A 14,236-nucleotide genomic window follows, 5' to 3' on the forward strand; every position below is an offset into this window, starting at 1 on the left:
TAGATGGCCTTTATCTCTAGCTGATTTCCTGCCAAAACCTTTCGTTATTTTCATTTTATTTGTTTAGCAAAGGCCTCCTTTTCTTATTTTCAGGACAGGTTATCGTGTCCGTAAGGGATGGAGTTATACTATAAAATCAGATAAAAGCCAAGATAGCTTATACAATCAACCCTGGGATTCTAGAGATGGTCTGTGGGCAGGAATTCTTGCCTGTTAATGATATGTGGTGCTTTGGTATTACGTGGGAGAATTTCTCTTCTGGATTAAATCTAGACAGCCCTCAATCCTATTAAAGAACCTATTGAAAGTAATCATTTTAGAAACCCAGCTTGGGTCTGTCAGTCATCCACATGTATAAGTTCATTAGACCTTTCTTCAAGTTTCTGGACCTCCTCTCCGTCACGTTGCCAAGATCGTGACCCTGTTGTTATTCTTCAAGGACTCTCAAACTTTGTTCACTTAGTTTTAAAATTTCGTACATCTCTACTGTACTTCCGTTCAGTAGGACAATGTCTCATAAAGTTGTACTTTCTTTTTTTTAAAAAAAGACATTCAGCATCATGATTAGACTGTTACAATTAGCAGTCAACAGCATGGGTGCAAAAAGAAAAATCTGCATTGAAACCTTTTGTTGGAATGCTTTACACTTTTCACAGAACAGAAACTAAAATAATGTGTTATACAATTAGTCACAAATAAAGTCCTCGAGTTTTTTTGCCCATACACATGAGTGTTGTCTAAAACATGTCTTCTTTGTAGCAGCTAGACCCTGCCACCACTGTGCTTGGCTGAGCTCACAAATCTGTTGTAACCTGTAGCTTTCCTGTCACTTCTGACTCTCCTCTCCTGCTTTGTTTGTGTCCTGGCAGTAATTAAAACCTCCTGCTACTGCCATAGTTACTGCTGCTGCTGGAACCACCACAGCCACCTTGGTTTCGTGGTTTGGTAAAGTACTGGCCTCCACCACCATAAGGGCCAGAGCTTCTGCCTCCAAAGTCTTCTTTCATGGGTCCACAATTTGAAGGTTGGTTGTTGTCATTGCCAAAATCACTGTAGCTTCCGCCACCTCCAACATTGCTTCCATCACTACCAAATCCATTATAGCCCTCCCTACTGCCACCATATCCTCCATCATCACAACTGCCTCGAAAGCTACCTCGACTACTGACGTTTCCTCCACGACCAAAGTTATTCTCACCAAAACCACCTCCTCAACCACCAGGTGAAGTTTCCAGACCACTTTGACTTTTTTGGCTGGAGGAAGCACTAGCCATCTCTTGCTTAGATAGGGCTTTCCTTACGTCACAGTTGTGGCCATTCACAACTGGCATGATATTTCTGAATGACGATCTTGTCTACAGAGTCATGGTCATCAGAGGTTACAAAAGCAAAGTCTCTCTTTTTGCCACTGCCTTGATCAGCCATGATTTCAATCAGTTCGATGTTCCCACACTGCTCAAAGTCATCCCTTAGGTCGTGATCTTCAAAGTATTCTTTAATACCACCGACACAAATCTTTTTCAGTGAAATGGGCACCAGGTCTTTGAGAATCTTCTCGAGACAGCCCTCTTTGGTCCCACAACTCTTCCACCCACCTTGTGTGGCCTTGCCTTCATGGCTGCACCCACCTCCTCCACAGCGGCATAGGGACAAACCCAAAGCCTCTGGAGCACTTGGTGTTTGGGTTCCTCATCACCACACACTCTGGGAGCGTTCCCCACTGCTCAGAACGGCTAACTCATCGGTTGTTTCAAAGCTCAAACCTCCACTGAAGGGCTTCTGCAGTTGTTCAGGCTCTTTGGGAGACTCTGACCTAGACATGACGACCGCGGGAAGGGAGACTTTAACGATGCTTCCTCGGAGGCGTCCACCCATAGAAAGGTATAAGGTTGTACTTTCAACTTATACATTTGGTCTCATCTATTGCTGATTCTTAAGTGATTAAAGTCCCACAGTTAACTTCTTTCTAGAATCTTCAGCACCTCCTAACATCGGTTCCTTCCCTTAAAAAATATATATGTGAACCATTCTAGTAACAGATGTTTCTCTTATTGCTTAGTTTCTCCAAGGAATAATTATGCCCGTTATTTCCATCATATCTTTACATAATCATCTAAGTTTTATCCTTACCTACTGATAGTTTTCTTGCAATTACTAATCTCATGCCTAATTCCTTTTTTCTTAAAAATCAGAATTCTTTTTGATTTTACTTTTGTTTTTGAAGCTGTTTTAGTTCAGGCTATGTATTTCAGTAGATTTCTAATTTGGTTATTTGCTTCCAATTAGTTTTACCCCTCCACTTTATTTTTTCACTATAGTGACAGAGTCATCCTTCCAAAAATGTGATTACTTCCAGGTTTAAGATCTAAATACCTGTAGAAAAGGCCATTGTATGCAACCCACACCAAAGTCTAGCCATGTGGAACTGCTCATTATTTTGGATCGTGCCGTTTACTCTTGGTACAGATAGGTACATCTGTCTAAATTTCAATTCCTTTTCTGACAGAAGGATTCTATAACCTTGTGAGACTCGTTCAGATGTCACCTCTGTGAACCAGTCATTCCCAGCTCTCCAGTGTAGATTTAATCACTCCCTTTCTGGGAGTGCTCCTGTTACAGTGATACCCGTACCATACCACTTATCACTTATTATTTGTAGGTGGCAGTGAGGGGTGGTTAACACTTTAAGAGTTTGATCAAATCAAATATGAGGGAAGAAATGAGTTGTCCTCTCAACCTTGAACTCAGATATGGATTAGTTCCAAGGCCTTAGGTAGACTAGATTGTAGCCAAATCAATGGTATTTACATATCAAAAAATAATTTTTAGATAGATTTTTTTCTAAAGAAAGAACATATCAGTTGGAAAGTAGTTTTATGAGGGAAGTCTAGAAAAAACAGTTTAAATAGCCAGAATTGAACATATTTATCCAGAACTATTTAGGGTTGAGAGTATTTTACACTGTAGAGGGCTATTCTATGTATTTTTTTAGACTTCAGCACTGCTTGAATGAAATGCCTCTCAATGCTGCCTTTTGCTCAGTCACTACACACCAAGCAGCCTGCTTATAATTTGACTTCCACTGTATCATTAAGACAGTAATCGAATGGAACACTTAGTGAATTTGAACATCTGATCCCTTGGTAGTTTGTTTTATTATAAATTAATTGATAAAACTCTTCAAACTGATTATTGCCAGTCTGTCTCATGCAGATTGGTTGTATCAGCACAGCATGTTTTTTGTGTGTTCTGAAAAGCTGAGGGTGCAGCCAAGGTTGTGTCCTTGGGATGCCTGTCTGAGGCTTGTTAGTCCATTTCCTTGATATTCGTCCTTCAATCTACAGCTGTCCTGTCAGTGACTCTAGGATTCTACCAATCATCCAAACTAAAACATCCTGAAATAAACTTTAAGGCATTCCTCAGTTTTATTCTACGGTTGTTTTTCTTTATGTTCAGTCACACTCAAAGTTTGATTGGTTTTCTTTTTATCCTTTCCTTCTTAGTTTCAACCACTTCTACCTTAGTCTTAGGTTTTTCTCTTCAATTGATCAACATGTTGCTATGTGTTACTTTCTTTATGTGTTACTTGCATTATTTCATCCTCCTACCACTGCCTGTTGAAGTCTTTCAAGGTGAACTTTTTAAACACATCAGCTAAATGTGTCCTTTTGGTTTTAATGACTCTTAACAATGTAAAATTCTGTCTTTATCTTATTTCTCACAATTCTTTGTCATATACTAAAGTCTGCTTTGATTGAGATAGACTTTTTGCTATTCCATAGTTACTGTTCACATTTGCTATTTAGCTTGGAATTCCTTTCCTTATACTCTTCATCTGTATGATTTCAATTTCCACCTTAGTTCTCATATACTCTATGTTACTTTCATATTCAATTTTTTAAATTTCTGTAACCTTTTGTTCATAGTACTATGAAATTTTGTGCTGCAATATTATCTTAATGTATTTGTTGTTAGCCAATATGAATTTTCATATTAGGTCTGTTAAGACAGATTCTTTTGCAGTAATGCCATTCATTCATTCTTCAACAGATATGAAGTGCCCTGCACTGTGCCTTGACTTATTGTAAATGTCACTGTGCTACGTATTTGTGATAACAGCAGTCAGTAAAACTCAAAAATCCTTTGTCAAGTTCCTGATAACAGCCAGCAAGATATTAAATGCATGTTACACAGACAGCCAGTATTTGTTAAATTAAATTTTTATTTGCTTTTCTTATTTATAAGTATAAATAATTTCTGTAGTGACATAATTTGGATTTGCAGTGATTTTTTTACATTGTTTGAGACCCTAACTCATTCCTCACATAATATATAACGTTTTACAGCTATAACCAAAGTAAGAGAAACTGCACCCCTACTTCCTGCAGTACTGTTCCTTTAGTACGCGTCGTCCTCTCCTACCTGGGCAGTTGCCTTAGTGCTGTTAGGCTGTCCCTCATCCATTCTTTATAGGTTGTCCAAAGAGATTCTTCTTGCATACTGATCTGAGCATATTACTTTTCCTGGGCTTCCTGTTGCCTGTGTGTTAAATTGTAAATCCATTAGTTTTGCTCTTCAGTATCTGGTTTGAACCTACTACCATCCCATTTGAAACAGATGTCACTGATGGTTCACCAAACTGAGTCCGTTGGGTCTTGACTCATGCTTTACCTTCCAAAACGTCCCTTCACAGCTTTTTGCCCTTAATGATTTCTACTTTTGCTATGTTCTCATAGAATGCTCTGCTTGTCTTCTCATCATTTTGTATTATAATGGTCCATTTACTCTCTTAGTGGACTGGTTGCTCATTGATGGCAAGGACTGCTGTTTATCCCTATTGCTTGCAAGTGGTCTGATGCTCAGCACATGTAGCTTTTTGCTCAATAAATGTTCATCAAATGCACTGAATCAACTTAGTGGAAAAAGCATTAGGTTGGAAATTAAGGAAATCTGGGTTCTGGATAAGTCTGTAACTGGGTAGTTCTGTGACCTTGAGTGTTGGCCTCTAACTTCCTTATTTGTAAATTGTTTAGAGATGGTTTGTTTAAATGCTCAAAGTTTGAATTCTAAGTTTTATGTGAATTTAGGTTGAAATAACAAAATTTAGACCTTTAAATTATTTGAGCATGTCTAAGAAGGCTGTCAACATGTCTAGCTATCAGTAAAATAAGCAAATGGTAAGACACAAAAAATAGGAAAGTTATTGAGTAATATCCTCTTTTTCTCCCTTCTAACTTATTCATGAGGTGATAACTGGAACCAGTTTGAGTGGTCTGAGTCCTAACTATGTTTACAAATATGTCTTCTAATAGTAAACAATGTCTGCTTTGTTTTAGTCTGCTTGTGCGGAGAGCTAGTTTAATGAAAAAAGACAAAATGTCAAGTTCACTGAAAACACAATATTCCAAGTTAGAATTTTAAAATTGCAGCCTGTTTGTATTTAAGTTCGGGGAATTTTGTTTTCAGTATTGACAAGCAAGATAAAATATTGCTATTTGATGTATTTTATTTCTTGGAGAATTGTTTAATTTTCTTTGGTAAAAAAAAAAAAAAATTAACTTACCTAGAAGTGATTACTGACAAATTGAAATGATCATTCTTTTAGAGACTAAAGGCAAATAGCTCTTTTATGCTCTTCATGGTCTCAGGTTAATAGATGTGGAAAAGATTGAAGCCTAAGTTTCCCCAATGTTCACCCTTCTTGGGTGCTTATGAGCTATTTCATACGTGACTTTCCCCAGTCCCAGTTATGAAGAGAATCAGGGGCCTAGGGGCAATGAATCCAAACAGAAACCATCTCTTTAGTCAAGTTACTGTTTTGAAGCATTAGTAATACCATTAAGGCCACTTGAATCAATGACCCACACGGTTGTGTGTTTGAGACTTCAGCTAGGGTGGACTTCGTAGCTTCACTGCATCTCTGTGCAGTTTAACAGTTCTCTGTTGTGAAATTTATGTTTATTTATGGTTAAATTTACTTAAGCATTCTCTTTTAATTAAATTGTAATGGAAAATATTCAGGAAATTTGACTTTTAACGGAAACATTTCAAAAATTCTGCTTTTGTGTAAACTTATACATAGATGTTAAGTTGGGCAGTGAAGTCAGGTTATTGGAATGGTTTGCCTTTAAGTTTCAAATAGTTTTATCTCTTAGTTAATAAATTGAATACTTTATGTTTTAATATATTAATCTCTGGCATGTACACTGTAACTGTCAGTTGCATAGTAATGTCTCAAAAGTTGATCTAAGTTTAGTATTAATGTATTAAATTTATAACATAAATTTATGTCATAAATAACATAAAATATAACATAATTCTGTAAAATGATTGCCATTGTGAAAATATATTCCAAAGATTATTTCCTAAATCAATATTGAAAGGAATAACTTTGGTGAAGTGTTTTCCACATAATTTAAAAATTACCTCTCCAAAAGTTTAGGTAGATTCCTGTATCAGGATAAAAATGACATTTTCTTTCAATAGCACATATATAAAGAGTCTTCTAACAGAAGATACATACATTCTAAGAAACATTTGTTGGGTTTTATTAGAAAATTGGAAGAAGACTTCCATTAAATAATTATTTAGCACAGTTCATACTTGTAGATAAGGTTTTGAGAAAGTATTTCAGCTTTATTTAAAAGATGAAAATGGCACAGTGCAGGAATGGAATGAGTTACACTTTGGCATTGAATGTTTTTTAGTCAAACACTAACTACAACACTGATAATATGCCAGCTGTATTATGGTGTTTGCCTTTCTCGACATTGGTCTCTAATTCTTCCTTTGCCTCCGTATTTAATTAGTCTCTGAATTGTGCAACAGTATCTTCGTAACTCTTTTGAGTGCCTCATTTCTGGTCTGGATTATTGAGAAACCTAGTTGATATTCCTAATTCTAATCAATCCAGTTTGCTGACTTTTGTTTTGCCTTCATATGGTTTACCTCTTCAATAGTGCGTCTATCAGCAATATCTCATTAGGCTTATTGATTTGGAGTAAGAGAGGAGAGTTAGGCAAGATGTCGCTCTTCCTCAGTTCATCACATTTCATATGTTCCAGATTAGTCTTTCTGAAAGGCCATTTAGTAATATCTGTAACATTTATTAGTTGTGACTCGGATATGATTTGTTATTAAAGGGTGTACATTCTAATAAATTGTTACATGTTTGTGAGACATTGTACTAGATGACCTTGAAGATTCTGTGATACTATTCACTTCTTTCAAGACTGGATTGAAGTTCACTTTGTTCACAGAACTTTCTCTGACTGAAAAATTATCCTTTGCTTTTAAGTCTATAATCTCAAATACACCAACCTTCTGACATACTTGCTAATATATTTCTTGTCCTTGTTCTGCCTGAAAGAGTTCTTTGTAATGGCATTCATTGTATGGAGATTGCAGAACTTCTATCACAAACTACACAGAAAATGGGATAGTAAATTTGAGTGATAGGAAATGTGAAAGAAAAAAGGTAAAAATGTAACCTTTGATGTTAGGTGAATATAAAAGTGGTCTGAGCCTTAACCCAATTGGTAGAATTTAAGGCATTAAAATATACACAGTAAAACCATAGCTGAGGTAGTTTCAAAGACATTTTAAAAACAGTCCTGTTTAAGAGCCATTTTTACTTACTTTTTTTTTTTACTTATGACTGTACATGCTTGTTTCTCTTTTTAAATTAAGCATTCGGTCTTTTGCTAATTGATTTATGAGAACTTTATTTATAATATCTAATAAGGAAAATATCCCTTTGTGATGTTAGTTACAAATGCTTTTTCCCAGTTAGTCTTTTCACATTGTATTGCTTCTCTATGCAGAAGTTTGATTCTTTAAAATTAATAAACTTCATCTATTAGGGCAGTTTTAGGTTCACAACAAAATGAACTAGAAAGTGCAGGGAGTTCTCGTATACCTCTGTCCTTACATGTGCCAAACCTCCCCCACTGTGAACATCTCACACCACAATGGTATATTTGTTGGAATGATGAAAAACCGATCAAACAATTTGTTAAAGTCAATTAAGTTTGTTTTTTCCATTTATTGTCTTAATTCTTTTTTATCTTTTAGACGGATACTTTTTGAAAGGCCTTTATTCTTGATATTAAATGTTATCCTGTAATAATAGTAATAACAACAAATAGTATTAACTCATATTAACTTCTTACTTTATACCAGGCACAATTCCTCACCACAGCTTGATTAGGTAGGTTGAATTATTAACTTCATTTTATAGAAGAGAAAATAGAGGCACAGAATGTTTAAATTACCTGTTAAAGTTACACAGCTATTAGATGGTGGATTCTATCCCAGGGAGTTTGGGTCCAGAGCTCATGCTTTTAAACCAATATGCTATACTGCTTTTTAAAAAACATTTTATATTCTTTATGTACTTGTTTGGTGTATTAAATTTGAGGCAGGAATTCAACCTTATTTTTGGATGGCTTGGGTAGAGGAGGAGCCACCAAAGAGGAGTTAGAAAGAATTGACACCATGGGAGTAAAGCCATGGATGTGGTAGACCTCCAGGGAAACTGCTGAGATTTAAGATTAGGAAATGTAATTTGGCAAGATAAGGTGATTTCAGTGGTAGGTGTTTAAATGGAATGGGCTGAAGCAGAAGTCAGATGGGAACTGTGTTGGGTATGAGAAAATAGAAGCTGTGAGAAAAAGTCTTTTGAAAAGTGGCTGTATGAGGAGGGAGGAGAGCTGTAGAGTAAGGGAAGACTATTGTTATTTTTTTAGAAAGATCACAGAAATTTATAGATGTTACAACGCTGATAAGAAGCATTTACATAGAAGAGATTAAAGAAGATACAGGACGGAAGTTATTCTGTGGTTGAGGTTCATGAAAATCAAAGAGAGGAGAAGCTCTGAAGCACAGATGTAGGGATTTGCTTTGTAGAGAAATGTTCTTGTATTTCTAGAGGGTGTGGAAAAAGACTGGTGCAGATACAAGTGATTGAGAGTTTCTTCGTGGCAAGTGATAGTTCCCGTTTGTTGGTGTGTATTTTCTGTGAAGTAGGAGTCCTCTACTGTGCTGAGAGTTCGAAGATTGAGGGCGGTTGGAGGTGTGAAGAAAGGAGGTTTGAAGTTTAGCTATGGAGAGGAATTGATGAAAAAAACTAATGGGATTTTTGAAGGCCCACCCACTGGAAGTTGGTGATGACAGCAGGAGTTAAATTTTATTTTCTAGTGACTTTCAGGCCATCACACTTAATATAAACATTCTTTAATCATTCACTATCACCGTAAAATTAAAAAAATAGTCGTGCTGCTTTTAAAACTTGCCAAGTTAGTGTTTTATGAGTGTTGAATAGAATACATTTGGAGAAGGAAGAAAAAAATCACTGCTTTTCACTTCATTTCGATACCTTTAAATAATGGAGAACATTTCTTGAATAGATTCTGAATGTGTATGCTGATTCATTTAACTTTTCTTTACATGGGTGTCACCCTTGGGTAACTTGCAGAGGATTATAAGATGAAATTGCGTATTTTAAGTTTAAACTTATGTGATCCTGAATGCCTAAATGCCAGAATAATACATGTTTTAATAGTAAACTCGTCTTTCTTAAAGTATAATTTTCAAAATGTATGAAGTTTTCCAGCAATGTCCTCAAATCTACATTCATTCATTGTTAAACTTGTTTTGTTTTGTTTTTTTACACAGGGTGTAATAGGTATACAGCTGGTTGTTACGATGGTGATGGCCAGTGTCATGCAGAAGATTATACCTCACTATTCTCTTGCTCGATGGCTACTCTGTAATGGCAGGTAAGTCAAGGATAGGCTGATTGTGACTTGGCACTTTCAAATCTCTATTTACTTTACAAGGTTGATTAACTTCCTAGATAGTTAAGCATTAATTCCTGTTTTCTAAAAACATGGCAAAGGAATGTCATGAGAAAAATTTAGCGTCCTTATTGTTCTTACTTGAGATGTTAGTTATTTATCTGATTAGCACAAAGGTGATAGGGTCATGGTCAAAAATTCAGAACCTCCCCTTCCCTGTCCCCTTTGTCCTTGGCCACTGAAAATAACATAGCTTTACTACTTACTTTTTTAAAAAGTTGATCAGAAAAAGGGTGAGACTGTAAATTGAAATGCTTAAATATTTTCACCATTGTTGGAAAAAATGACTCAAAGCATATGTCCTATTATTATTGATGGCTCAGTTGAGAGTTTATTATGAGTGAAGTGCTCTTTGTTTTACTGCAAAGAATTTTAAACTTAATTTAGCAAGGAGAAGGTTAAGTTATTTTGTAGGATTTTAATTTTGCCTACGATCCCCATACCTTCACAAAGGAGCTAAGTTGTCTTGTTGAAATTTGTGTGGTAAAATGATAAAAGCAAAAATAAAGACAATAAATATAGGAGATAATAGCGAGGCAAAAGTAGGAAAACTATCCACACAGAAATACATGCCAAAATCCTGTGTAATTATGAAAAATAAGTTATAGATTTGGTACTAGGCCTATACTTTTACTCTAATTATTCACCTCCAATAAATAACCAAACTCTGTTACTGATTTGTATGTCTGTTTTCTTTCTTTAGACCTTTTGATGTTAGGAAACAATCGATAGCTCTCGTCTTCCTAAGGATTTCACATACTGAAAGACAAATAATAAACCTTTAAGGGCCATTCTATCCACAAAGCTTAAATTTACTGCATGGAACTTATTTTCTTTAATTATTTATGTTCTTCTTCTATATGCTTTACACTTTTTCCATACCAGTGCTTAAATACAGAAAAATATTATTCAGGCTGCTTAAAAGATTTTTTGAACACTATATTTGTGTGTGTGTGTAATGTATGAGAGAACAGCTGTCTGAGGATGTATATTAGCAAAATAAATAATGACTAAAGTTATAGTAAAGTTGAAAGCCTCTATCAGAGCTATTAATAAGTGCAATATCTATCCCCTGTAACAAGTTGTTAATATGTAGGGTTATGCCCTGTGTAGTCTTGTTTACTTTTTTTGCTTAGCAAAAACTTTTTCTATAGATCATGAAAGGGTAAAAGCATCAGCTAGGAAAATTATCATTTGTTCTAAATAAATGGAATCTGAATTAATAGACTTGATAAAATAATACATTGATGTAGCTTTTTCTCTACTGAGAACTGCACATTTCTAGACAGTTTATGATCAGACTCCAGTGAGACGTCTAGATCTCTTTTGGCTGTAAAGATCTTGACAAGCCTTGTCACCTTTTCGTCTATAGGCAATTTCCATGTTCTTCCATAACTTGATTTCCATTTGTTTGTATAAAACATATTTATAGGTAAAAACTAAAATATGAGAGATGAAAACTTAATTCTCTTTGTTAGTATTCAAACAATGTATTATATTTAAAGTCTTCACTTTTTTGACATGTATGTGTCATAAGTATGTATACAGACTACTAATTTGGGGCGGAGCTCAACCTTTAAAAATAAACATGAAGTTGATGTTTTTTGGTATTCTTGATTTGCCTTGGTAAACACTATATTTAATGTTAATGCTCTCTTGAATTCCAAATCAGATTCCATGGGTACCAATCAGCATTTTCCAGTACTGGTTACTCTTCTATAGTTACGTTTCCTCCCTGTTTTGTTTTTTTAAGACCTTTCTTTAATGTTAATCCTGAAATGTTTAGATCATGAAGCCAAATTCCTAACTCCATTGAATAAAATCACTGATTTTTACTCTTTTGGATTACTGTTTTACCAACTTTTTGTGATATGAAATGAAAGTTTTAATATTGAGAAAAATTTAAAAAAAATTCTTACAAATTGTTTGGATCAATACTTATTGATCAGAAATGACAGTTTGTATTTTAGACTATATGGTGCTGCTGAGTTGAAGATGGAGAAAGATCTGAGGGCATTCTTTATCATTTATAAACTGCTTAAAGGAATTTAAGGGAAGAGGCCCTTGAGGACTTGTTAAATTATAAATAGTGTAGGATGGCTTGGGAATGACTATATTGCATAGAACTATTTAATACAACTATTCAAGTGAATATATGTGTAGATACCACAATGGGTTAGTCATAAGTATGACAGAAGAAACTTCTTTTTAGATTCTCTGTATGTTGTCTTAATATTTATTCCACTTGTATCATATCTTTAAATTGTACTATTCATATTTTTTGTAAAACTTACGGCTTCTCTTTTTGTATCATACAAATTAATTTGTTTATGTCTTTCATCAACCACTGTCTCTTCTGAAATGGAAGGTTTCAAATGACACTTGATTCTATTCTGTTGACTTAATGGAGTAAGCCTGCCATTTTCCTGAAGTAATAAATACCTTGAAGGAATAAACATTGTTTGCTTAAAAATAGCAGCACTGTGATTTTTTTAATATAAAAAAATTGACTCATTTTTTGGCATTTGTTAAATAACGTTTATATATTGCTGTTAACTATTGTAGATCTAGTTAAAAAAAAACAACAAAAAACTTTATAGTCTTTAGCCTGGTTATTTCTGCTACCTCATTTGGACCTGTGCACTCTGAGCTAAGTAGAAGAGGAGATGGGTGGGGGTATGTTATGACTCAGATATCTCAGTGTCTGAATTTAATAAAAGTGTCTCATTCAGTTTCTTCAGACAGGAATGAGGGTCACATGGGGGAATCAGAGTGTGTTTGGGTAGCTCTCCAAATAGATCATTCACAAAATGGTGTTTCAAGGATTCAGCTATTCTTCAAGTGATGACTTAGGGTTTCTAAGCTTCTTCTGTCTTGTGGCTCCTCTGTTTCTCCTGCTGCATTGGAGTCCTGCGTTAGAGGCTTTGCCAGTTGGCAAGTAAAGAGAGGGAGGGAATATGGATCTTTCAGGAGAATCTAGGGGCCAAACTTAGAAGTAGATGTATCATTTCTGCCCACATTACATAAGCTAGTGCCCTATGACTAGTTAAGCCCAAAGTGCAAGGGAGGCTGGGAAATGTAGTTTTCATTTTACCTAGGAATTAAAAGCAGGATTGGTGAGTATCTAGTTCTCTGCTGTAGGTGATACTGTCTCCATTTTTACAAATGAGAATACAAGTTTTAACTTTAGTCACGTTCACATACTGAAAAATGAAACAGATCCAGGCTTCTTACCCTGGAAATCTGATTCACAGTCTAGTATTTATTTGATTTTTGGCTGCTCATCCATTCCAGATCTTGTCCTGGAACTGACATACTTGAACAGTTTGAATTTGGTGGAGGTAAACTTTTCTACAACTACTGTGACTTCTGTTGGAAGTTTCCAGAGTAATTTATTTAAGATTTTCCTTTTTTATCTTTTTTTTTCATAGCTGTAGTTAGTTTTAGGGGATATTATCTTCAAGTTATAAGTAGCATATAGTTTCTCTGTGCTTAATGTAGTCTCATGGCTTCTCTATGACTATGTAGCCACCTTTTTATTCTAAACTAAAAAGGCACATCAGCATTGATTTTGATTACCAAAAGTAGGCTTAGTATGAAGTAAAGTTTAAGAAATATCTATTCAAATTATACCTCTCACCTCACCATTTGAAATTAAATTTATTCTACATTACAAATTATAAATATTTTGTGTTCCAATCATCCATTTTTTAACAGAAAAATATTTTTCTTCTAGAAAATATTATCAGTTCTTTTTTTTTTTTACACGCCTTTTTATATAACTGTCAGATTTTGTTGAAGGAATTCCTGCTTTAAGAAGAACCTAAGTAGCAAGATCTCTTCTGCCAAAACCAATGAGCTCAACTGTGAAGAGTCTCGTTCTCTCAGATTGCCCTATTTCCCCCTTCCTCCCCAAAAGGAAGAAAACTCTTGGGAAGTTGGTGTTTCTGCACCTTTAGTGTAAACTGCTTTCCCTAAAGTAAGGAACACTTGTTTTAACAGTTGCTCACATCACCTTAAGATGTTAAGATCATGTCCAACATACCACTGATTTGTAGCCGAAATATTCTCTCCATTGTCTTGTAATGAAAGTTCCTTTTTGTTTTGAAGTTTGCTTGGCCCCTCTTTTCATGGAGAGGTAAGTGATAGGTTACTTACGTTCTTTGTACATTTGAATAGTGGGTTTTGCATGAGGGGTAGGATCTTGCTTTTTCTCCATAATACCTTCTTTGCTGAACCTGCTTTCCATTTTCCTGATTGTTCAGCTCAAACCTTAACGCATTTTCCTTTACCCCTCTGTCTCCGTAGGCTCTTTGGTCTGCAACTTCCCTTCATATGTCCTTAATAGAAAATATGTTATAGTCAGATTTATTCTGATT

At 35.1% G+C, this 14,236-nt stretch overlaps 1 protein-coding gene across 4 annotated transcripts in view; it reads left to right on the top strand.

Moving 5' to 3' along the window:
- The window catches only part of TMEM161B (transmembrane protein 161B), a 68,830-nt gene that overhangs the window by 10,116 nt on the left and 44,478 nt on the right, over positions 1-14,236 (top strand). For 2 of the 4 annotated variants that reach the window (XM_081053772.1, XM_081053773.1), the window contains exons 2-3: positions 9,676-9,779; positions 13,968-13,995. In XM_081053772.1, the coding sequence (XP_080909898.1) occupies positions 9,676-9,779; positions 13,968-13,995 (132 nt within the window). The remainder of the gene's footprint in view (positions 1-9,675; positions 9,780-13,967; positions 13,996-14,236) is intronic. The other 2 variants (XM_081053774.1, XM_081053775.1) reach the window with 1 other exon arrangement.

This window comes from Rhinolophus hipposideros, assembly GCF_964194185.1.
Source record: "Rhinolophus hipposideros genome assembly, chromosome: 7".
Taxonomy (NCBI): Eukaryota; Metazoa; Chordata; class Mammalia; order Chiroptera; family Rhinolophidae; genus Rhinolophus; species Rhinolophus hipposideros.